The sequence below is a fragment of the Phoca vitulina genome, unplaced genomic scaffold (genome assembly GCF_004348235.1).
Source record: "Phoca vitulina isolate PV1807 unplaced genomic scaffold, GSC_HSeal_1.0 scaffold117, whole genome shotgun sequence".
NCBI lineage: Eukaryota > Metazoa > Chordata > Mammalia > Carnivora > Phocidae > Phoca > Phoca vitulina.
In genome coordinates, this window is record NW_022589820.1 from 759,562 (window position 1) to 784,148 (window position 24,587).

Below are 24,587 nucleotides of genomic sequence, written 5' to 3' on the forward strand. Positions count from 1 at the left end.
TTGAGGCCTACTTTTTAAAAAATTTATTATGGGTCTCTTGTCATCTTTGAGACTCTAGGGGAAAGGATAACAACAGCAAAGGGCTCCTTTTATTTTCTCAAATGGCCCCTTCTACAAGAGCCCCAGAACCCCAGCCACAACCTTAAGTCCTCCAAGAGCAGGGCAGAGGACCCGTCCTGCTGCCCTGGGGCCTAGGTAGGGCTCAACATTTGCTGAATGAATAAGTGAACCTTAGCATGACCTGAGGACCTTAGCATGACCTGAGGCTGGCAGCTTACTGTGACCGCCAGCACCTGCCACTGCCACCCCTCCCCCGCCGGTCATCCTGATGACACTGCTCCCTGCTGTCCCCCCCCCCCCCCCCCCCGCCCCGAAACACATCATGGGCGTTTCCTATTCAAGCCTGTGTGCAGCACTGACAACACATAAAATAAGCTCACATGGGCTCCTAAACGCCCACAGCCAGCCCTGGAACTTGGTGGAGCCTCCAGCTCAGGCCCAGCTGCAGTTTGGTCCACGGGAACCCCCAGGAAGGAACACGTTCCCTGGCAGGTGGTAATTATTGCTATAACAATTACAAATGTCAATATAACCTTCCTGCTGCTTGATGGCTCCCAGTAGAACTTGCAAAATTTAGCTAGTGCACATTAATGCAATGTCTATTTACCTTTAGAAGCATTTTCACTATGGCTTTCTTCTTTTTTTTAAAGCAACTGGCTTCTACCAAGTTATAACCATAAATATTGAGTTTGACTTGGTACAAAGACCATGAGTGCGAAGGCAGGCTGGCCTGGGTCTGACGGCTGTGGGGGTCAAGGTGACCCTGGACACGGGCAGGAGTCGGCTCGCAGGCCTGGCACGGCTCTTGGCCCCATGGCGGTGCAGGGCATCCCAAGCAGAGGGCAGAGGCCAGAGGGCCGGTCTGTTAGCCCAGGTGCCGCCTTCCCACTGCCCCTGCCTGGCCTCTGCAATGGGTTGGCGCCACAGTGAGCCAGAGCTGAGATAAATGACAGCCACCGAGTCAGTGGTGCTGGTTCACAAGGAGGGGCCACATGGTGTGGTGGCGAAGGCCGTGGTCTCAGGCCCAGCCACTTCCCTCAGCCTGTGGGAGGTGCCTACAGGAAGAGCTCCATGAACGTCCTCTTTCCCTCCAAGAAAGCACACCACATACACAAACAGATTTGAGTTTCTCTTCACGTTGCTAGTTACACACTTGACGTTTACACTGAAATAAAAAGGTGTTGGGGATATGAGGGGCTCACGAGCAGAGCAGTGCTTCTCTTCAGGCCTGGACGGCGGAGACAGGTGGGCCTTAGGTGAGCTGGGGAGTCTGCGTGTGGGACAGGTGGTTAGGTCACTCCGAAGTACCCCCTGGGAAGAACATGGCCACACGCAGCTTCCTACAGCCACAGCAAGACACAGGCCCAAAGAACAGGCCCGGTGGCCTTGGACTGGGCTTCTCTCAACAAGGTCACACCCACGCTCCGCCTGCCGGCCCGTCTCCAGCAGTCCAGCGCCAGCCGTGGAGAGCCTGGGCTCTCACAGCTGTCAGGAGGCCTGGGGGCCTGGACTGCTCCATCCTTCGTGCTGGACTCAGAGACCCCCGCCCATGAATGCCCAGCCTCGGGGGCTCACTTCCGTTTTGCCCCCAGCTCCCAGTGCTGCTACCCGGCACTCGGGGCGGGGGGATATTCCACAAGGACTCGAAGGGGGGTGTCTGTGGCACGGAGCCATCAGCTGAATGCAGCTGAGCAAGGTGGCCTCGTGGAAACTGGAGCCAGCAGTCCCCGCTGTAGAGAGGGGAGCCCTGGGCTGCAGCCCCCCCAACCCCAGGCAGAAGCACTCCACTCCCTGGGCACCGCGGGCCCCCTCATTGTCTCCAGGATGCCACCACCTCCCTGGCTGTGGTCCATGGCCACACTCTGTGTAGGTGGGCTGTACATGGAGTGGGGTCCTCAATATGGGGGTTGGATTAGAAGCTGGAAAGCCGGGGGGCGGGGGCGCTCCTAGGTGGCTTAGTCGCTTGAGGGTCTGACTCTTGATTTCAGCTCAGGTTGTGATCTCAGGGTGGTGGGATTGAGCCCCGCTTCAGGCTCCATGCTCAGTGTGGAGTCTGCCTGTCCCTCTCCCTCTGCTCCTCCCACCACCACCACCCCCGTGCTCTCTCTCCCAAATACATAAATAAAACTTAGAAAAAAAAAAAGAAGTTGGAAAGCCAGGCCCCCAGTGCCTTCTGGCTCTATACCATTTTAGAGGCTCAGAAGTTATCTGTGGGTTTTACACACAGGTGGGCAACTAGACAAAGTCTGAGGAAGAGGAAACGGCTGATTCCTAACAGACCAAGGGGGCTGCCGAGGCAGGGCCAGGACAGCCCTTCCCGGCACCCCGGACGGTGGGAACACCAGCCGTCTGGGCCTTCTGACCGTGGGCAGGACTCCTGTGGCCCAGGGAGGGATGCGCCAGAGCCTCCACCCTTGCCTCGAGAGGGGGACAGGAAACCTTCTAGAGGCCAGAGACGCTGAGGGGCACGGGACGGTTTTAGCAGCTGGCTTTCCCAGGGCTCTCCTCCAGGGGCCCCCCGTTCAGCCTCCGAAACAAAGTCGAAGCTAAACCTCAGCTGAGCTCCAGCTCAGAAGCGTTTCCACGCGCAAGTGTCCCCTCGGCTGCGCCGTCCTGCCCCTGCTCCCCCGCACCCCCCACGATGGCCGAGGATTCAGGCCACAACTGGTTAACTGCACAGGGTGAATTCGAGCCCGCGGCGCGGCGCAGGCTGACTGGCTTCACTCAGCACTGTAATCGGCACATCTGCAGACAGGAAATCCTCCTCGCTGCGAGTTCCCAGTCTATTATCTGAGACACCTGGTGTGGGTGGGTGATTCAGAGACAAACAATGAGCCGGCCCCCTGCACAGCAATTAACTGCTTTAACTGCTAATGTGTTTAATCCACCACGTGGAGATCAAGGCTGGGCCGAGGAAGAGGCTCGGAGTCCTCCCGGGCTTGCAGACTGCAGGGCCCACCTCGCCATCCCTGCGCATACTGTCCTCACCAGCTGTGACCGAGGCGCCAGGCCCAAGCTCATCCCCATGGAAGCTCCTCACGGACCTCAGCGTGTGTCCTCCGGACACGAGGGGCATCCTTCCCCTCCTGTTTTTAACACGCGTCAAAGCCCAGCTTGTGTGCACACAGCGCTCACTACTGCGGCAGGACGTGTGGTCCGGGAGCTGTTTGCTGTGCCAGCCCTTCAGCCCCCAGCCCCGGGGTGGGGGGTGTTTTATTTTAACCTCCTGGATCGGATCATCCTTTATTGCGAGCAGAAATGATGCTTGGTTAAAGGCTTATGGGGTAAACCAGCAGAAAACATTCCCAGTTGTTAAACTGGGAAGTGGCTCCTGATTGTTTACAAAACCTGGCCCGGGAGCGAGCAGCGAAGTCAGCACATGCCCGTACAGCCCCAGGAGGCGTGCCAGAAACCGCCGCCGCCGCAGCGCCGCCTCGGGGAGCAAGGTCAAAGGCCAAGGACTGTGAAAGCTTCCACCCCCAGCATCAATCACGTCGGGCAGACTGTCTGGGGGATGCTCTTTTTGAAAATACAGAAAATAAAACGGACTCCTGCAGAGGGGAGGGCAGGCAGTGCGCCAGAGGCCCTGCATGTCGCCCACCAGGGACCTGTCTGGAAGCTGGGAGGACCTTGAGGCTTTCCGAGGGCACAGCCCCTTGCCCTCTGAGCCACTGCCATCAGCGTGGGCTTAGTGGATGGCACATGGGCATGAGCCTTCGCCTCTGTCCAATGGCGAGAGAAGGGATGTGGGTGTTTGGGGTCCCCGAAGTGATATCAGGGGACAAAGGAAGAGGCTGGGGGTGCAGATGGGAGGGGAGAAACTTGCCACCTCACCTTTTAGAATGGAGTTTAAGATAAATGTCAATTTACGCTTCTGGATCTAAATAGTTAAAAAATTTTTCGCAGTGTTCAACAAAATAAACCTACTTCAATTTACTTTCACGATTTGAACAAGAATATCGCCTGTGGTCGTCTACTAAATTCTGGGCAAGAGGCAGTACATTAACTGCAAAGCATTTTCCTTGCTCTTTAGATCTGCTCGTGTTGACCACACACAAGGAAGAGCTCAGACTCCTCCAGAGTTTATCTCATGGTCTGACTTCCAAGCGTTCTGAGAACTCAGGGAAATCAGAAAGGCTTCTCGGAAGTCCACTGCTCTGTGATGCAGCCCTGCTCCTCCCGGGAGCCTCACTGCAGGGGATGCTGGGAGCAGGCCAACCAGGTCCTGACAGACGCTGACGTGACTGCCCCTCTGAGCACTCAGCAAACATTTGATTAACTGACGTGGAGGCGGATGATGATTCTGACAGCTACATAGATTCCGAACCCGGGGTTCACAGAGGAGGGACAACTGACTGGGCTCAGAGCAGAGAGACCCCAGTGAACTGGAAATATCGAGAGAAAGGAAGACGCAGGGGGCTTAGGGAAACGAGACTCCGACCCTAGAGGATGCAGCTGTCAAGGTGGGCACGATGTCCGAGCAGGTGTGCTGCAGTCAGCCCCAGAACCCGTCAGCCCTCTGCGGCCAGACCCCACTCACAGCAACACCGTGCCCCAGCCACAGGCAGGCTCACGAGGGACACGGTGAGCTCTCTGCTCTTCCCGCCTGGCTCCTGGCCAGGGCGCCTTTCCTCAGAGCCCACATCCCTTCCCTCAGACCGGCCGAGGCCCAGGCCCTGGGCAGGCGTCTCCCCCACTGCATCCCCACTCTCCATCCTGCCCCTTGGGGTGCAGGGAGGAGCCAGCCTGGGAGGGAGTATGTCCGGCAATGGGCTAATTGTCAGCAATGGGCTAATTCTGCCCAAGGCCTCTGCCCCATCAATGATGCCATCTTTGGAAATCTACGAAGTGTGACTTCCACAAAGGCCAGTTGGGCATCCACTCCTGCAGAGCTCAAACCAACCCCCCCCGAGGTGATGGAAACGACCCCACGGGCTGTTATGATGGCCCAAGAGGTGTGCTGTGATAGCTGGCCCCCCCGAAAGCCAGCAGGACGAGGGGAGGCCTGGCGACAGCAGCAAGGGGAGGCAGCGTTGCTGCCCTCCGTGTGGCTCACGTGTGGCTCAGCGCACCCTTACCTATGGCCCACAGGACAGTGTTGAAGGTGCCCACGTCCTCCTTGCCGGAGGTGAGGTCCTCCCAGGTAACCTGGAGCTGGCCATCTGGGAGCCTCCGCACTCTTGAGGGGGTACAGCCTCTCAGGAACCGGGTGCCTTGAGAGGCCATGTATTCCGTGACCAAGGAAGACATTTGCTGCAAAGCACAAGAGAACATGCTGTGAGGCCCAGGTGGCAGTGAGAATGTCCACTCCTGATGATTGTGGGAAGAAAGGACGTGGTCTCCTGCCTGCTTGAAAAAGCCCTAGAGGAGCCCAAGAAAGGTCCATCCAGAGGAGAAGGTCCAAGGCCCCTCCTCTGCTGCTACGTGGCCTCAGTCCACCCCCACTTCTGGGTCCCCTTGTTCTCTGTGGAACTGAGGGCTGAGCTGGGACAGCATCTGATGACAGCTCCAAATCCGAGGACCTGGGGCCCTTGGGTCAGGATGCACTTGACCTTTCGGCTCTTCTCTACATGCCGATTAACTAAAGTCTTCACTAAAAGCAATGACAGAGAAACACCCCCTTCCCCTGGGGGCTCTGGCCTGGCCAAACGAGATGGCACTTGACTCCAAACCTGCCACCCCTCCCTCAGCCCCCCCCAACCGCCAAATGCTGTCACCTCCTCTGCCACTGGGGAGTTGGGACAGTAGGGGGGCCCCTCTGCTCCCCACCAAGATATACAAGGTAGCAGGCAGGGTGGGGGGGGTGGGGGTGGCCAGGGCATCTGCTGAGAGGGCTCCCTCCTCCCAGCCTAGAAGGCTCTGCAGCCCCTGGCTACAGATGGGGGCTCAGTTCCTGGGGCTGCTAGGGGGGCTAGTACAGGGTAGAGTGTCGGACACAGCCTTTTCTTTGAAAAAAAAATGAAAGCCACTGTTTAAATCCTCTGGTGCCTGCTCATTTAGAAACATACTCCATGAGGAGTCCTGCCTGTTCAGGATTGTCACACCAGTCACGAGAACACAAGTGTAGGCTGCTGATCCCTCTGGACGCCTGACAAGCCTGGAGTCTCTGTCACAGTCTGTGGGGGGACTACTGGGCCCAACTGAGCCAAGGGGCCAGACCACCAGCCCGAGGCTGGCCACCGGGGCTGCACATCCTTCTGAGGCTGCGCCCCCATGTCCCAGGGCACCCCCTCTCGTCGGTCTCCAACTTCTGCCTGGGCTGGAAGGCCAGTCTTCTGAGTGGTCCTCATGCCTACAGGCCCCTCTGCTTAAGAGGCCTTGTCCTTCTCTGGGTCCTGCAGCAGGGCCTCGTGCAGCTCCCGTCTGCTGCCCGGCACACTCCACCCGTAGCCCGAGGCACACAGACCTTCCCTGGATGCCATGGCCCCACTGCGGACACTTAGTACATGAGTGCGGAGTGAAGTGAAAGAGGGGCGCCTGGGTGGCTCAGTCCGTGAAGCGCCTGCCTTCGGCTCAGGTCATGATCCCAGGAAAGCCCACATCGGGCTCCCTGCTTAGCGGGGGGTCTGCTTCTCCCTCTCCCTCTGCCTGCCATTCTCCCTGCTTGTTTGCTCTTTCTCTCTCTCTCTGACAAATAAATAGAATCTTTAAAAAAAAAAGAAGAAAAGAAAGAAAAGAAGAAAAGAAAGCGCGTGGCCCCGCACAGCACCGAGGGCCAGGTATCCGCATCCGCCGGCTGGGGTGGGGCTGGGGGCAGGCCCACTGCTTCCCTCTGCAAGAGCTCACCAGGCCAGAGAGCACTGATGGACGGGGGTCTGTCTTCCTTCTCGGACACATGAGAGGGCATTTTGACATCTTCACGGCAACAGCCCCAGACTTTGGTTTTAACAGGTGACTTTTCCTTGAAGACTTTTTAGTTAAAAAACCCCAGCAAACCACGTGCTCCTGACATGAATGCCTCCGCCGTGAGCAGGGGTGTCTATGCCCCAGACGCGGATCAGGAAAACCTGCACTCTTCAGACCCCACAGGGTGGCCCTCTAAGCTCCTGCCACGCCTGACAGGTAGGCTGCGTGAGGTGCTGGCCCCATACAGTGGACAGGATGTGGAACCGGTGGGGCCCCAGAGGCTGTGGGGATGCTCTGAGCGCTCAGGGTGGACTGCCGGCCAGGAGAGCCACCATAGTGCTCGTCCTGACTCATAAATCACATCTTTTCAGTCTGTGGCGGGTGACTAGGAAGGCAGCCAGGGGCTGCCCTCTCCTGAGGTGGTCATGCAGGGCCTTACCAGTCTAGCACCTGCTTCCCGACCTGGTGCTGTCCCTGCGGAGGTGGCACCCCACTCAGACACCAGAGGGGCTCAGCAAGGGAGATGGGGAACAGCGAGTTAGCTGACACACGCTTTCTGCTTACTAATGGAGTGACTAGAAGGGCTGACCCAACCCCGTGGTCCGTGAGGCTGGCCTGGCGTGCCCACCAACATCCCTTTGGTCCAGGGAGCATGTCGCCACACGTTCCATGGGCCAGCGCTTCCTTCCACACTCTGGCAGGTGTTTTCTACTTCAGGAACAATCTCCTTACTCAACTCAAGGGCCAGCTTCTAAAGACTGAGACCTCACTGCCAGACCACACCCACACCTGCCTGGGAGAGAGCACAGGGTGGGAGCTGGGGCACACGTGGCCATACCTGGTCAAAGCCCCGGAGGGGGATGCTTCTTATCATGACGGTGGTGTCCAGTCCGAGCCCAGTGAGGAAGCCAGCACACTCCAGGGCCACATCTGCCAGAAGCTAAGAATGCTAACGGATCGTGACATCAGGAGCCAAGGGACGAGACCCTCAGTGCCCTGGCCAGCCACCCACTCCCCCACCAATCTCCAGTCAGCCTGGAGGAGGCTCCCAACACCAACCACAGAGACCCCTTTCCACCGCCCCCCCCCCGACCTCATAAATGCATGTCCAAAGGTGAGGTAGGGACTCTGGTAGCCACGGGACATGGGCACCCTCCAGTACCCAGGGCCCAGGCGGCTTCTGCCTCCATGGGGCATTCGTCCAGGCTCTTGGCAGTTTAATGTCAGCCTTTGGGGCCAGGCCCTCCCCCCCCCAACCCCCACGGGGTCCGAGTAGCGACAGAAGGAAGAGTCTCCTTGGCAAAAGAAACACAATAGCCGCCTTCGACTCATGTTCCCAGCTAGCAGTCCCAGCTTTCACCTTCCCTCTGCTATCCCCTCTCCTGACCTCAGATCCTCCCATGGCTCCTCTCTTGACCCTCTCCGGTGTTACCGCTCCCTCTGAAGGAACGGGCCTGGATGGGGCTGCTCTCCAGGGAGCACCACCTGCCTCACGGCTGTATCCAGCTGGCCCGACGGGCTCAGCCATCTCAGCGTGTGGCTCAGGAAACACCTCCAGGAAGCCCTAGCCTCAAAGGTCAGCCTCAAATTGTCCCCTGAGTGCAGGTCATCTGCCCTGAGTGGCCCTGTAAGTGCCTGGCTCCAGGCGGCAGACGTCCTCCCTGCCGGAAGGGAGGGCTGTGGGGGAGGGGCTGCAGGAACCGGGCATCCACTCTCAGGACTGTGAGCACAGCCGGCTGTCACCTGCATGCCCGCAAAGGATACAGCTGGCCCCGACCACCAACCTGTTTGAGGAACAGACACAGAAAGAACGGTGAGTCCCACACGTGGCCCACTGTGGCCCACGTGCAGCTGTCCTGACTGGGGCCTCCGCAGGGGGGACGGGGCCCTTCAGCTTTCCGGGGGTGCCCGGTCAGCTGACGTGTCACTGTTGATGAGTCAGCTGAGGCTAACTGTTCAAACAGGTTGTCCCAAGGCACAAAACCCACTTCCCAGAGGCTCTGACTGTGAAATAAATGACAAACACAGTGTCACTGAATCAGAAAATTGCCTGGTGGTGAAGGATGTGAGTGGTCAGTGACAGAACAGCACATGTCCCGTGAAGGGTCCTGGGAGTGCGATCAATGTGGAGTCCACGGGCGTGTGAAGAAAAGTCCCATTAGAACAAGGGGAATGGTTTTCCTTCTGTCCTAATGTAAATTCTGCCATGGGGTCCCGCCAGATCTTTGGCAGCCAAGATGGAAGCAGACTTGCTTTGCAGGACAGGGAGAGCACGGGACAACAGGGAGGCTTCTGGGAAAGCAGCGGCTGGGGCCAGAACATCCTCGAACCGTGGAAGGCCCGCGTGTGCCTGTCCAGCCCCACCACACGGGCCGGGGCCAGGAGAGCCAGCTCCCCGCAGCAAGTATGAGGGCACCTGGGGGCAGAGGGAGACACAGGACACTGGGACCCAGCTCCACTCTGCACGCATGAACACACACACACACAACCACACATACACACACGTGTGCAGAACCTAACACGGAACGAAAATTCCCGCCCGGGTGGCAACATGTGGGTGGGCTTGTCAGATCACCCCTTCAGCCTCTGAATAAGAGGAGGTGATGTAAGGATGGATAAGCCCAATGTCAGCACTAATCCCAGCAAGTACTAATGATATAATTCCATTTCAAAAAGCAGTATATCCCGTGGAATACTGCTGCAGGTGCCCTGCGGGAAGCAACTGCACACGGCTTCCTCTCAGGGGCTGGGGACAGAACCGGGCTGGAGTCACGTTCGGGGCGAGTGAACAGAGCTCACCGTGTGAAAAAGTTGAGAGGGACACTGGGCCCCGCAGCTGGTAGGAGCACCGAGAGGCACTCAGGGCCCCACACAGGCCTGGCAATTTCTAAGAGATAGACACGTTGGCGTATATGCGTATCCACGTGTGTACGTGGCCACACATATGTGTAATAGGTAGGTCTCTGTGTAGGGACGTTTTCAGAATGACATAACCTAATGCCTTTTGTACTTGATGTATATGGTGAACGGTACAGGCTTTTCTTTAAGACGTGAAATTCTGAGTTACTTAAAATGCAAGCAGAATTTAACTGCTTTGAACATCCCATGAAGTTGGGTAAAAGCGTCAACGCCAAACACGCAGTGCCCTTTGCTCCCTCTTTCCAGTGGTGGCCACGGTGCAGGCCAACTGCCTCTCAGACAGCCACAGCATGCAGGTACTGGGGGAACCCCGCTGTTGGACAACGGGGCTGTCCCGGCCTGTCTTGGAGCCTTCCTGCCTCTGTGACGTGGACCCTCCAGCAGGAGCCAGCCGGCCGCCGGCCACACCCTACAGGACAGCTCCAGACCCTCATGTCACATTGCTGAGGACACAGGAAGGCAGTCTCCTGATTTTGGCAAAACCGGCTTATTTCTGCAGCCCCCCGGGGCCCTCCCTAACCTCTTGCACTATGTGGATGGGGAGCTGGACAAGGAGGTAGGGCAGGCGGCCAGGCAGCTCCTCCCATGGAGCCACCTCGGTGCTCTGGGCCTCCGGCTCCCACCTCCCAGTCACGAGGGCCCACCCTTCTCAGGCCACCAGCTCTGAGTTGCCGACAGAGGGCACATCTGGGAGAAAGTCGGTGCCAGCTCAACCATTCCGAAGTGGGTGTCCTTGACCACATGTGTAGAGCTGAAATCTCATAAGCAAACAAGCATCCTGCCTTCTTGAAGGTAATTTTGGGTCTTGCCTTTGTGAGCAAGGATTATCAACAATATTGGTTTTCACTCCATCCCTGCCCCCAATTCATCAAATAATCGTTATTCTTTGCAGAACGCAGAATCCAAGAACTCAGAGAACTCCCTTCAAATGAGCTGAAGTAGGAAAATGCCAAAGCAAAACCAGACAGACTCTGGAGTCTCCAGATCATGAGGGGTAGGGAGGGCTGGAAGAGGGGCTCTGGTTTGTTTTTATCGGTACCCTTGAAACTGTAGACAAGTCCCTCTGGCTGCTGAGGGGACCCCTGGCCAGGAAGAGGGCCTGGGAACCATGGGGCCGAGGCCGGCTGCCAAGGTGCAGGGACCAATGCCGGCCCTGGCGAGGCCCAGGAGGATAGGGGTGCTGGCAGCAGCGGAAGTCAGGACCAGCTTGTCGGATCTGGGGGGAGGGCCCGAGTGAGCCTCGGAGGAATGGCAACACTCGCCTTGTCACTATATTAAGAGACCCGGACACAAGGGCATCAGCCCACGCGGGCAGTCGCCACCCTACATCCCGGGAGCCCCTGATGCGGTTGTACGTGTGTTCTGGGCAGCTCCGCTCTCTGTGCCCTCCGGTGTGCAAACATTTCATGCAAAGCTATAACTACCGTGGGATTAGCCTAATCACAGGGCAGGCTTTCTTGTTCAAAATCTGAATGGGGGAGGAAGCAGAAACAAAAGCCTTAATTCAGACCCATGAAGCCCCAGCTTAGAGCCCTCCACCTGCCTCTTGAGTTTGAAGGCCCCTGATCCGCTCCCCTAGGGGAGCACCCACACAAAGTGAGGGCCTCACGGCAGGCACCTGGCTCCTTGGCAGCCCCACCAGTGCAGGAAATGCCAAGCGGGCTGCTGAGCTCAGGTGCCCCAGGGAGGCAGCAGGGAGAGTGGGGGGCCCCAGGGCCTCCTCCCCAGTGGGGGCTGGCTCCAGGCTTGCCTGGGATCTGCCAGCCCCATCCAACCCGGGTCCAACACTGGGCCCACCTCTGCCCAGCCAGAGCCTCTCCATTCTGGCCTCCTAACAATGCCACCCCGAGGAGCTGTCTTCCTCAGCCCCTGGGCCCGGCAGCCATCGGGATACGCCAGAGAGATGGTCAGCGGGGCTTTATAGGCTGGTAGCCAAGTCTCAGGCAGATAGCCAGTCTCCCTTTTGCTGGACACAATGTGTCACACTAAATGAACATGGACATTGAGCAGAAAATGAGAGTATTCACAGCAATGAGTTTTCCTAACCAAATGGCTGTGGTTCTTTGCATGATAAAAATTTATATCCTTCCCGGGGGCGCCTGGATGGCTCAGTTGTTAGGCATCTGCCTTCGGCTCAGGTCGTGATCCCAGGGTCCTGGGATCGAGCCCCGCATCGGGCTCCCTGCTCAGCGGTAAGCCTGCTTCTCCCTCTCCCACTCCCCCTGCTCTGTTCCCTCTCTCACTGTCAAATAAATAAATTAAAAAAAAATTTATATCCTTCCCTTCTGCGCTCAGGGAAAGAGAAAAATGATCACAATACCTAGTCAGCTTCCAGACACAAAATAAGGGTCCTCCCCACCAAAAAAAAAGCTCCTTCCAGGACCAACTCTGAGAGGCAGTGTTAAATCATCCCGAGTTACAGAAACACGCGGCCTCACAGAGTCCCGGGCCCAGGGACAGAGGGCCGGGCTGTGCAGCTGTAGCTGAGAGGACACGCATGGGCTGGTGAGTGGGAACAGTGGTGTGGCAGGCCAACATGGGGGGAGAGCTGCCCCTAGGTGGCTCCGGTCTCATTCAAGTCCTCTGCTGCCAGAGAAAGGTGGTGGCACGGAGGTCAACCCAAAGCTGCCAGCTCAGAGCCCAGCTGTGCAGAGAGCTGGCCTACAGACCTAGAGTGAACCCCAGGCTGGAATGCTGACCAGCTGGGCCAGGGAGCCGAGGGGGTGTGGGGGTGTGGAGCAGAGTGACCTCGATTCTCCACCATTAGGGCCCCCCGAACAGTTGCAGGGTGTGGGGACCTAAGGATCCTGGCCCCGGGCAGGCTGGAAGGCTGGGCCCAAGTCCCAGCCAGGATGCCCAGGTCCAGAAGGCCTGGAAGAGGAGGTGGCCCTCCAGCTGAGTGAGCCAAGATCACCAGGCTGTGGGATCAAAGTCGGGGCCAGATACCCCAGGGCCTGCCTCCTTAAAGGCACTGTGGGGAGTCGGCCCACCTTTCTCCCTTCCACCCTCCCTCCACCTGCCAGGGAGCTGCTGGGCTGGACATCTGGGACAGGCAGGGCTACACGTCATCTCTAAGTCTCCCCGTGCAGGACAGTGCACTTCCTCTGCACCCCCACTTTCTCCACTGGTGGTCGACAGTTCCTTGAAGTGACCATTATCCCCCTGACCGTTTCTTCTGAAGGGGCTCCTGCTACCTGCCCAGGGGACCCTGTTCTTCACCCAGAATCCTCCTCACTTCTTCAACCTGCCCTGGATTACACAGAAAAAGGAAGAAGCAAGAACAACGGAAATGCCGAACAAGCCAGATACAAAGCTGGCATTCGGGGGGGCCGAGGCTGAGTAGATGCCAATCTCATGGTCCCACCTCAGGCCGAGGGTGTGGCTCCGAGGGTCTGGGCCACCAGGGCTCCCCCCGGCCCTGGCCTGGCATCACAGGGCCCTGCTCACAGATTTGCGAGCTCACGCTGCATATGGTGGAAGTTTCCACACATGATCTGTTACCTCCAGGGTGCCAAGCTGGGCACCCAGCTGTGTTGTGAAGGCTGTTTCATTCTTCCCACCAGCTGGGCTTGGGCTTCATCATGCCCTCTCTGCCATCTGGCTAGCCCTGGGCTCCCCAGACCTGGATTCGAGCAAAGACATGTCTGTGAGGCTGAACACCTCTGTGGCCACCAGGGTCCATGCCTTGAGGGGACAAAGGCATGGAACAACCACAGAAGGCTGAAGGGCTGCAGGCCCCACTGAGGGCTACTGGTCACTGTGCCCCACTCAGATACACCCTGAAAGGTCGGATGCTGCCCGCACCCCATCATGGGGAGGGATGGAGGGAGGAAGAACGCACAAGGGACGCGGAGCCTCTGACGGGTCGTGAGGAGCTGGCCGGTGGGGACCGCACCCGCTGCAGACGGAGGCCAGCTTGCTGGGTGCCCTCCAGCACCGGCTGTGCCTCCCGATGGCACCGAGCAGAGATCTCCCCCCGCCACCCCCCCGCCCCCGGCTGCGGGAGGCACTACAGGGCCGGGGGGCAGCCCTCAGGTCCATATTAATTTCAGCTCCATTTTAAAGGCGAGTTAAAATAAACACAGGGAATATTTATAAGGCAAATAAATCTGGCAGAAACAGCCCCTCCAAGTGTGAGCGGAGGCCTCCCTCTCAGCCCCAGCCCAAGCTGATAAAATACAGAAATGCTACTGTAGACCCTCCGGGCTTATTTTGACTACAGCAGAGGAATGCAGCATGTAAACACTGCCTCCCATATCACACTGTTACAACTTGCATTAACAGCACCGGACAAAAGCCACATTTTCACAGAAGCATCGTACAGGGATATATCTCCAGCTTAATTTTTAAAAAAAACCATTTCCTCACATAAATCATGCTCAGAACGAGAAACGGGTGACTGATACATTGCAAACACTTTTTTTTCTTAAACAATAACATACCTAGATTCCTTCTAAACGAAAGAGCCTTTTTTTAAAAAAAAAAATCTTCTAAATGTTTTTTTTCTGAAGAAAATAAACACAGCACTTTCTTTCCTGACCGAAAGATCTGGGGTGGTGTCTTCCCGGCCGAGCAGGCCGCTGCCCCGACACACGGTCGCGGAGGAGGGGCCCAGGCCCTGGGCCACCGCGCTGAGCACCGGCGGCACCCAGCACGCCTGGGCCTCCCGCCCTCCCCAGCCTCCACACACACCCAGCCTCCCGTGAGCAGTGGCCCGAGAGACAATCGCTAGAAACCGACCCCTTCCCGGACACCGAGACGCTGCTTTTAACGTGTAATGGGAAAACAGCAAACAAAGGAAACCGACAGAATACATAGGAACGAATTTGACAAAAGACCGGGATTCCGAAAATGCTGGCCTTCGGTTAGAGGCCGAGATGACCGAGGCTCACAGGGCCTCACACAGGGCACAAGCTCTGGCAGCGAGGTGGCCTCCGAGGCAGCTGCATATTCGAGGCTGTCTGAACCACGGGTCCAGAGGACCACTACAGAGAGGCCGGCAAAGTGGGTCTACGTTCCACCCAGAGGGATTGGTGCAAAAGAAAACTAAGATCTGAAGCCAGTGCCAGGCACTTGGGCCAGTGATACGGGAAAGTCGGAGTCAGAAGCCAGAGCAGGACTGGACTCCACTCGGGGACTGAGCTTTCAGACTGGCTCGCGGGGCTGCTGGTCAGCGACACAGGAACCCTGGCAGCCCGGCCCCCTCGATGCCACGCTGCACCACATGCCACATCATGCCACGCCACGACATGCCATGCCATACCACACCATGCCCCGCCACACCATACCACGCCACACCATACCACACCATGCCACACCACGCCACACCACCATGCCAAACCACACTACGCCACACCACATGTCATGCCACACCATACCACACCACGCCACACCATGCCACACACACGCCACCATGCCAAACCATACTACACCACACCACGTCATGCCACAGCATACCACACCACGCCACACCATGCCACACCACACCACCATGCCAAACCACATTATGCCACACCACATGTCATGCCACATCATGCCACACCACGCCACCATGCCAAACCACACTACACCACACATGTCATGCCACACGCCACATCATGCCACACCATATCACACCACACCATGCCACCATGCCAAACCACACTACGCCACACCACGTCATGCCACATCATGCCACACCATGCCACACCACACCACACCATGCCAAATCACACTACGCCATATCACGTCATGACACACCATACCACACCATGCCACACCATGCCACACCACGCCACCATGCCATACCACACCACACCATAGCACAGTACACCATACCACATGTCATGCCACACACCATACCACACCACACCACCATGCCAAACCACACTACGCCATACCACGTCATGACACACCATACCACACCATGACACACCATACCATACCACGCCACCATGCCATACCACACCACGCCATACCACACTACACCATACCACACGTCATGCCACACCATACCACACCATGCCACACCACACCAAAGATGAACCGCAAACACCCCGAGGACGCAAAGGAAAATCTGACTTGTGGAAGCCCTAAAGGAAAATACGGAGGCTCGTTTTCAAAAACAATCTTAGGGGTGGAGCAGGCCTTCCTGAACATGCAATAAATCTAAAAGCCATTAAGTGTAAAAAGAGATCTAAGGTAGGTTAAAAAAAATAAGAAAAAAACCATTTGTACGTCACGCAAGTGAAATGACATGACAAGCCAAGAAAATGTGCAATAGAAATGGCCTGGGATCACAGCCCTAGAACGCAAACCAGCTGGAAGATAAGGAACAGATAAGAAAAAAGAAAAACCAGATAGAAAGTGGGCCATGGACCAAGCTGACAGCACACACACACACACACACTCACTCTCACACACACTCACACATTCACAGACACACTCAGTTCTAAACGGCTAGTAGACACACGAAACAATGACTAGTAATAGCAAGTGCAAATAGAATCAGGTCACGTTTAACCCATTAGCTAGCTAAAGATAAAAGAATAGATAACCCAGATATTTCAGCATAAAGGAAAAAAGTGATCGATATCACAGCGTGAAAATTACGAACTTCTGTATGAGATAATATCACCGAGTAAAAGGAGAAACCACAGCCTGGAGAGCCAGAGGAACGCGACAGAGGGATCCAAGCCTGTGTGAGCTTGACCACGGTCACTGGAGGGACCACACACGCCTTGGGCAGAAACAACTGGCGTTCACCCCCCGCGGGAGCAGGAGGAGAGGCTCCTTCCTGTTTTACGGCTCATGAGAAAGCCGATGGCCCGGCCCAGTTGGGGGGGAGGGGCAGGCAGGGGTGCACCGGGAACACAGGGCAGCCCACCAGGAGGGAGCACCTGCTAGCAGGACGTGTAAAGCCCTGTACCTGCGTTCTCGGCTTGTAGGAAACCCCCCTGACAGGTATGTAGAACACACGAGAAGCATTATGACAGCAGGTAAGATGCACACCAAAGGTTTTCGCTGCAGCATTTCATAACGCCGACAAAAGGAGCCTAGTGAGATGCTCGGGAGTAGTGGAAAGATCAACTACACCACATCCATTCAAGGGAATCAAGCCCCGACCACGACCAGAGATGCCTCAGGAAGTGGGAAGCAGTGATAAGGAGAGCACATGGGTGCCCGTTCACACACACGCCCACCTACCCTGGCACACTTCTCCACCTCTATTTTCTCAAACGCAAGTCCCAAGGCAGCTGAGAGCCCACTGACGACCAAGCCTCTGCTGCCCTCTGGTGGCCTTTCCAGTCCCTGCGACCATGGAGTCCCCCAAATGCCACTCACAGGGCCTGTCTGGACCTGGAACCCCCCACCAGCCTGCTCTGTGGGTACAAGCAATACATTTGGTGCATGAACACCTGCTCAAGGAGTGTAAAACTGCTCACACACGGCACGTCTCATTTCCTGGGCTACAGTTTCTGAGAACTTCGGAGCCTTTGCTGCATTTCAGAGAAGCCCAAGGTTCAAACCAGAGGAAAGGGGATGTTTAATCAAGGCCTGCAGAGAGGCCAACGGCTTTCCCTGAGGACCTGGCCTCACTTTCTCCTCCTTGAATGTCCTCCCTCCGTGATGTCCCTGACAGGACCCACTGGAACCCTGGGGCTCTGGGAACCCTGTTTGAAAACCACCGCCCCTAGACAGCAGCTGATGCATTTTGTAATACACGGGTCATCACTTCCAAGACAGTCAACAGCCTCACCAAGGGGCCCAAGCACCGGGCTCCCTGTCCTTCTTTCATGTAGACAGGAAAGAACGCACTAGGGAGAGAGGACCAACATGTGGTTCTGAATGGTTCTGATGTTTGCGACGGTGAACAAGAGGATCTCCATTAAGGCACACGTTGGGTCTTACGTTTTTCCAGGGGATTCCTTCAGCCAGAAGATGTCGTCACTTGTAATTCCATATTCCAAGGCACCTTCGATCTATCCAGAAAAAAAAAAGGATCAACGTGAGAAGAGCATCACTTGGCCTGTCTCCAGAGACTTCCCCCAAAGAGGACGACCATTCTGTAGACACAACTCAAGCAGAACCACCACCAGCCCACCCATGGGTACGCTTCCTTGCTCCACACACTGTTCTTCAGGTTGTGCCCTCTAGGGACAGGTGACCTGGCTATATCTGACTTGGTGCACCATCTACCTTCTGGGCAAAGCACCCAGCACTCCTTGGCTGTGCAAGGTGGTTGGGGAGCCGGCGTGTGGCCCACAGCCTTTTCCTCCCTGCTCTCCAGGGCCTTCCCCTTGATCCAGACGCTGGGCTGAGGGAGGACAGGCGGGGAGCAGAGTGACGCAGGGTGTGGAGGGGCAGGCTGGCCCCAAGGGCACGGGGCTGAAGGCTGGACGCTCCTGGGCATCCTCCAGGGTGTATACCAGCAGAGCCTGAGGAGGGGCCGCTAAGCAGGCGGGGGAGACAAGGACCCGTGTCCCCTCAGTGGCCCACGAGAGTAAGAAGAGCAAGATGTGCGGGTGGAGAGGAAGCGGATTTCAAACAGTTTATGATTCTAATCAGCAATAAAAATAAAGCCAGGAATTTCTCGGGTTTGTGTAAAGAAAACCAAAAGGTCTAGAAATCAAAGGAACTAAAACACAAGTGAGTCTTGGCAGGCCCCCGGGGAGGGGGTTGCGGCGGTGGGCGGTGGGATGGCTGCCTCCCCCTGGGCCAGATAACTCCTGCTCTATCCCCCCCTGGCCAGGGGACACATGGCAGCCGCCTAGCCGAGGTCCAGCAGGCTGGGGCCAGGCCTGTCGCCTCTGCAGGGCACCCTGGCGCGGGCACATATGTCGGTCTGCCCCAGATGACTGCCCAGCTCCTGGGAGCTGACTGTGGCCTTCAGGGGCTCTATGCAGAACCAACGTAGGCCTGGCTGAAGGGTGAGGGGTCACTAACAGTCGCCCACCTTTCCTCCCTTGAACAACAGCACCCCACCACCCTACAGAGCCATGTAACCCGCCCAAGGGCCACCTCTGTGCAAGCCACCTGTCCCCTCCAGAGGCTGCTCTTGAGGGCCTTACAGCCGGACGGAGGCATGGTGCTCCTCTGAGGACTGGAGGTGTGTGTTTTCCCCATGCCCCCTCTGCTCCCCATTTCCAGAGAAAGCACAGAACTGAAGATGGAGGCTTGGGATTTGGGCATCTGGGGAGAAACAGAACCACTCCCTTGTTCTTCCTCCATCTGCTCCATCTGTGCTCTGTCGGTCTAACTAGGAGGCAGAAGTGGCCTCCAGGCCCAGGGAGTCTGTGGGCCTCATGCACTTCGCTGCAGCCCATCTGGAGGCTCAGGGCTTGTGCCATCTGCTTCCCAGGGCCCCTGGGAGACCCACGAGGATGTGGCCTCGGCCAAGCCCCTTCTTGCTTCCCATCCCCCTCTCCACTACCTTGACCGTACGGCCCCTTCCTTAGCTCCACCTGCCTCATGGGAGTGAGGGCAGAGAAGCGCCCTCACAGCAGACCGGGCCAGGAGGGGACGCTGGCAAAAAACGGGTGGCGCGAGGACCTCCCAATGTTCACCCTTCCATAAAAACAGCCAGACAACTAGCAAAAACAGTCAGATTCAACTTTTTGAGAACTCTGGAAAGTCTAGTCAAGAAAAATGGCTGAAACTTGGTATGGACAGAGAGTTTTGTGGAGTTGTAACGGACTCTAGCCCCATCCCTCAGCACAGCAGTAAGCTTGAGCGACGATGAGCGACTTAAGAAACACAGTGGGGAGAGAAGAGCCGAGGCAAGCCGGAGCCCTTGCAAAGCTCCTTCCCAAGAAACAGTCGTCGATCGACCTGGCTGGGGCTTCCCCAGAAGGCCCCACTCAAAAGGCTTGTCTTCAACCTCGCTTGATCTGGCCGAGGGCCAGAAGCCTCTCTCAGAGGAGGATCTGCCCAGTGACTGATGCCACAGCTGCCCGAAGCAACGGATAACAGCTGAAGCAAACAACACACCACCCAAGAGCTTAAAAGGAAAAGCCAGGGATGCCTGGGTGGCTCAGTTGGTTAAGCGTCTGCCTTCGGCTTGGGTCATGATCTTGGGGTCCCGGGATCAAGTCCTGCATGGGGCTCCTTGCTCAGTAGGGAGCCTGCTTCTCCCTCTCCCACTCCCTCTGCCTGCCACCTCCCCTGCTTGTGCTCTCTCTCTCTCTGACACATAAATAAATAAAATCTTTAAAAAAAAAAAAAAGAAAAAAGGAAAGCCAAGGAATGAGCTGTCCACAGGGGCTTTGAAAAGCTCCTGCATATTCCCGGGGACCTAGAAGGCCAGGTGTAGGCCCTGGGCTGCACACACACCTGGGGAAAGGCCCCACACAGCCTGAGGTCTCCCCTCTGGCTGACCTCGAGGCCCGGCACGGGCAGGAAGTGAGGGCTAAGGTAGAGTTTCTGGCGCCTGCCTGATTGCCCAAAGCATGCCCCCAAATGCCTACAGAATCTGTCAGCAAAGACTGGGCCATTTCTCCAGGTGTTTCAGGAAATCTCTGTCTAGTTACTAGCTGACCACTAACCCAACTGAGCAGAGACCTCAGTGGCCTCCCCTGAAAAAGAATACAGACTTTACAAAATCGCTTCAGAAAACCACCCGACATACAACAGCAATAAACAAAATCCTACGGTGGAGACAGATTCTGATTTCCAGAGTTAACGCATTACTTTATTTGAAATATTCATTTCTCAACAACCAAAAAAAATTATGAAATGTGAAGAACCAGGAAAGTATAACCTTCACACGTCATTGGAGGGGGTGGGGTATGCAAAATGGTGCAGCCGCTTTGGAAAACAGGCTGCTGGCTCTTCAAAAGGTTAAAAACTGAGTTACCCTATGACCCGTCAACTCCATTCCTAGTTATAGAGCCAAGAGAAGTGAAAACTTAAGTCCATGGAAAAACTTGTGCACTGATGCTCACAGCAGCATTATTCACAACAGCTCAAAGTGCAAACAACTCGGATGTCCATCAATGGACAAGTGGACAAACAAAATATGGTCCAGCCACACAATGGCTCATTATTCAGGCATTAAAAGGAATGAAGCTCTCACACAGGCTACCATGTGGATGAACCTTGACAACCTTCTGAGTGCAGGAAGTCGGGCACAAAGGCCACATGTTGTCTGATTTCATTTATGTGAAGTGCCCAGAACGGGCAAATCCACAGAGACAGAAAACAGGCTAGTGGTCACCAGGGGCTGGGGAGCCGGGAACGGAGTGACCACTCACGGGACAGGATTTCATTTGGGGCATAAAAATGTTCTGGAATTAGGTAGTGGAGACTGACGGTTGCACAACTCTGTAAATAAACTAAAACCCCCCCGAATCGTACCCTTTAAAAGGGTGCATTTTATGGTATGAGAATCTTATGTCATGATTTGGGGTGGGGGCAGGAAGAAGAGGGTTAAGTCCTGGATGTTCCAATACCTTGAGGCTGAGGAGAAAAGGAAGAATCAGCAAAGAGAGATAAAGGAGACCAGGGGCAGGGGTGTCCTAGAGCCACGTGAAGAGTGAGGGGATGTGGGGGTCCCTGTCGACCTGCTTCCATAGAACGCAGTTGAGAGAGCATTAGAAAGTGACCAGAGTGAATATAGAAAAAAACTTTTTTTTTTTTAAAGAAAAGAAAGAGTGGGGGTGCCACTGGTGTGGGAAGCATAAGCTGGGAGACCGTGAATGTGCCCGGGGTGCGAGGGAAGGCTGTGTGCTGGGGACACTCACGTGGGTGGGGTACCTCGGCCGCCCTCCAGTAGCAATGACGATGTGCTCAGCTGAAAGCAGAGTCTGCGAATAAACCGAGGAAGCTGTGGTCAGGCAGGTCGGCACAGGCTCCCGGCAGGGACCCACGCTTTCTAATCACAGCTCCTGCCCTGCAGTGTGGACCCTCCGGCCAGGAGCTCAGAGGCCCCTTGGAGCTGGGAACCTGTCAAGGGTCCTCGAGCCAGGAGGGGGCCCAGCAGAAGAGGGCAGGGAGACATTCTAACTCCAAGCACCCTGCGGTTTACAGAGCGCCCCGCAGGTGTCTCATATCCCTCAATCCCGCAAAACTCTGTGAGGGGAGGATCACCCGCCCCGTTGCCCGGCGCGCGGACAGCCTGGCGCCACGTGCATCTCAGTGACGCATTTTATCGCTCGCAGAGAATCACAACCAGCCTCAGAGGGATCGGCGGTCAATTCCAGCAGTGCTTATTATGGAGAAGAGCACTGAGGTCAAACAAGGCTGGAGTCCTTGGAAGGGTAAGGACCACCCGAGAGGAGCCACTTGGGAGAGCTGGGCACTCACCTCTTTCCCATCTTTAGCGACACTGCAAACCGTGTGCTTGTTGACAAAGCTGGCCTTGACGTTAAAGTACTTGACTTTTCTGCAAAATAACAATATGATTGTCAAATATTTCCTCTGCAAATTAGGCGTCACCTATGGGATTAAAGAGGGAGCAGATGGCTAAAAGGAAAGCTTGGGCCCACAGCCCCCTGCCCCCAACCCAGGCGGGGCAAGGGGCGAGTGCAGAGGGGCACCGGGAGGTGTGCAAGGAGAGGAGGGCCAGGGATCCCTGGAACTGCCAGGACAGAAGCCAGCTCGGGATGGCCCCGAGAGCCCAAGTACAGCCCCGGTGTGTGATGACAGAAGTGGCTGGGCCTCCCCAGGGTCCCTCCTTGTCACCTGGGCACATTCCAGCAGGGAGCAGAGGCCCCCGCCTGCACCCAGTTACCCCCGCCACCCAAATGACCAACTTCCCGCTGACAAGGGAGGGTGCCCACCAGACAGGCATCACCCCTGCCTTTAGGGGACTGTAAGGCTGGAAAACAGGTATGATGAGGACAGAAGGGTGGTCAGGTGCAGGTGTGCACAGACGATCCAAACCTTCTGATAATGAAGGCCAGTCTGTAGTGGTGGGTTCTTGGCGCCTTTGGTAATTACGGCTTCACCACCTCCTTGACTTTACATCCTCCCCACAAGCGAGGCCTGCACCCCCATGTGCTGCCTGAGCTGTAAGAACCAAGTCCTCACTCACCCCCACAGCCCAGTAACAGCCAGACGACACAGACACAGGTTCCGCACTGGCTTCCTTCTGGGGGCACCTCCAGAAGGTGGGATCGTTCGGGCCTGTTTGGCACTTGCCTGGGAGCTGCCTGGGGCTAGCAGGAAGAAGGGCAGAGCCCTATGCTTCCAGCAAACTGCCCTGGGGAATACTGAGCCCCACACAGAGGAAAAGCGACAGGATGCAGCTTACCTCCCTGAGGGGGGGACCCCTGGGAACACCCGGGATGGGCATGCGGGCCAGCTTCCCCAGCTCAGCTGGCCTGGGTTTCATGGGCACAAAACAGTTGTGTACTGTACAGCCCCAGGAAGACTCCTTGGAGCCAAGCAAATAGTGCTCAGATGAGAGCCACCAGACCTCTGAGGGCACAGTGTCCCCTCCATGACCTGCATGTGCAAAGGGCAGAGCTATAGGGCCAGGAGCAAAGCCTCGCCAGAGTCGAGTGCAGTTTTGAGCACCTCTCCTGGTGGCAGATCCTCAGGGAGGATGCTTTGGGTCGGTATCCAGGTTGGGGAACCCCAAAGGGCTGATGCGACCTGGCGGCTTCAGGCTGGAATGATCATGTTGGACATTGCTTCAGCAGACAACACCAGGTGCCTTCATACATGCCCGGGGAGCCAGGAGGTGGGTGGTGAGGTGTGGGGTTCAGGGCTGGGAGCCTGGAGATGAGAGGTGAAGCGTGGGCTTCACAGGGTGGTGCCCGGGCATCCTCTTTGCAACAGCAACATGGGGCTCACTGGACTCTTTCCACATCACGGTGGTCGACCCTGACAGGAGAAAGGTCACCTGCCTCGAGGAAGGCGCTGGTCACTGGGATGGCCCTCTCTGTGCCCCCATGCTCTGGCCCTCGGCCTCCCCAGCGGCAGCCCCGAGCATGCCTCCTCCCTGGTGCAGACCCAGGCCCCAGCTGTCCTGCCAACATGCCCCTCAGCCCCTGCTACTCCAGGCTCTGCAGATGCGAGCTTGCAGGACGGCCTTCCTTCTGCGTGTGTGCACCCCGCCCCACGGGCGGGGACCTCTGGTCTTATCACTGCCGAGCCTCTAGTGAGAAAGTGCCTGCCAAGGGAGGAAATGTCCCAAGAAAAGGGGGGAGGGCCGCACGAGGCCTCAGTACCTGTCCTGCAGCTGTACCCGGTGCCCCCAGTTCAGGGACTTCACGTGGTTCTGCACGGCCTCTGCCATCGTCCCCCTATTAACACACACCAAGACATGTCAGAAACCACCCCAGAAGCATGAACCACAGAGTCCCACAACAGACGAGTAGATGCAAATAGCCAGTTGGCAGAAATCCCAAGAAACAAGGTGATTCTAAAGGTGGAAAAACGTGACACCTATGCCCCCGGCCACTATCTCTGTCCCGGGTCTGGGGCTGTGGGCCACAGCCATCAGGACACAGCAGTGGCCCTGAGTCTAGGTCATCTGAGAACCACTGAGGGGCCTGTGTGCAGCTCAGAGCAGACCAGGGGCCACCTGTGGAAGCCAAATCGGTTTCTCACCTCCCACTAGTGGCCTCTGGGGCCAGACTGTCCTTTGTGAGGGTGCAGGAGGCCCCCACCTCAACCAGTGGTGATAACCAAAAATGTTTCCAGACTTTGCTGAATGCTGGGGAGAGGGTGGGCCCCGGGTGAGGGCCCGTCTGGTAGCTTGCTTCTGTGAAGGTTAATGGGGCAGTAAGCCTCCCCCCCACCCCCACCATGAGGAACACAGAGGCGCCGGGAGTGGG

At 56.7% G+C, this 24,587-nt stretch overlaps 1 protein-coding gene across 4 annotated transcripts in view; it reads right to left on the bottom strand.

Annotated features, from left to right (window-relative positions):
- Positions 1-24,587, bottom strand: part of TXNRD2 (thioredoxin reductase 2) — a 50,448-nt gene that overhangs the window by 13,741 nt on the left and 12,120 nt on the right. For all 4 annotated transcript variants that reach the window (XM_032398554.1, XM_032398555.1, XM_032398557.1 and 1 more), the window contains 7 exons: positions 23,979-24,053; positions 22,108-22,186; positions 21,546-21,608; positions 17,716-17,786; positions 8,671-8,690; positions 7,745-7,836; positions 5,139-5,313 (listed from right to left, as the gene is read on the bottom strand). In XM_032398554.1, the coding sequence (XP_032254445.1) occupies positions 5,139-5,313; positions 7,745-7,836; positions 8,671-8,690; positions 17,716-17,786; positions 21,546-21,608; positions 22,108-22,186; positions 23,979-24,053 (575 nt within the window). The remainder of the gene's footprint in view (positions 1-5,138; positions 5,314-7,744; positions 7,837-8,670; positions 8,691-17,715; positions 17,787-21,545; positions 21,609-22,107; positions 22,187-23,978; positions 24,054-24,587) is intronic.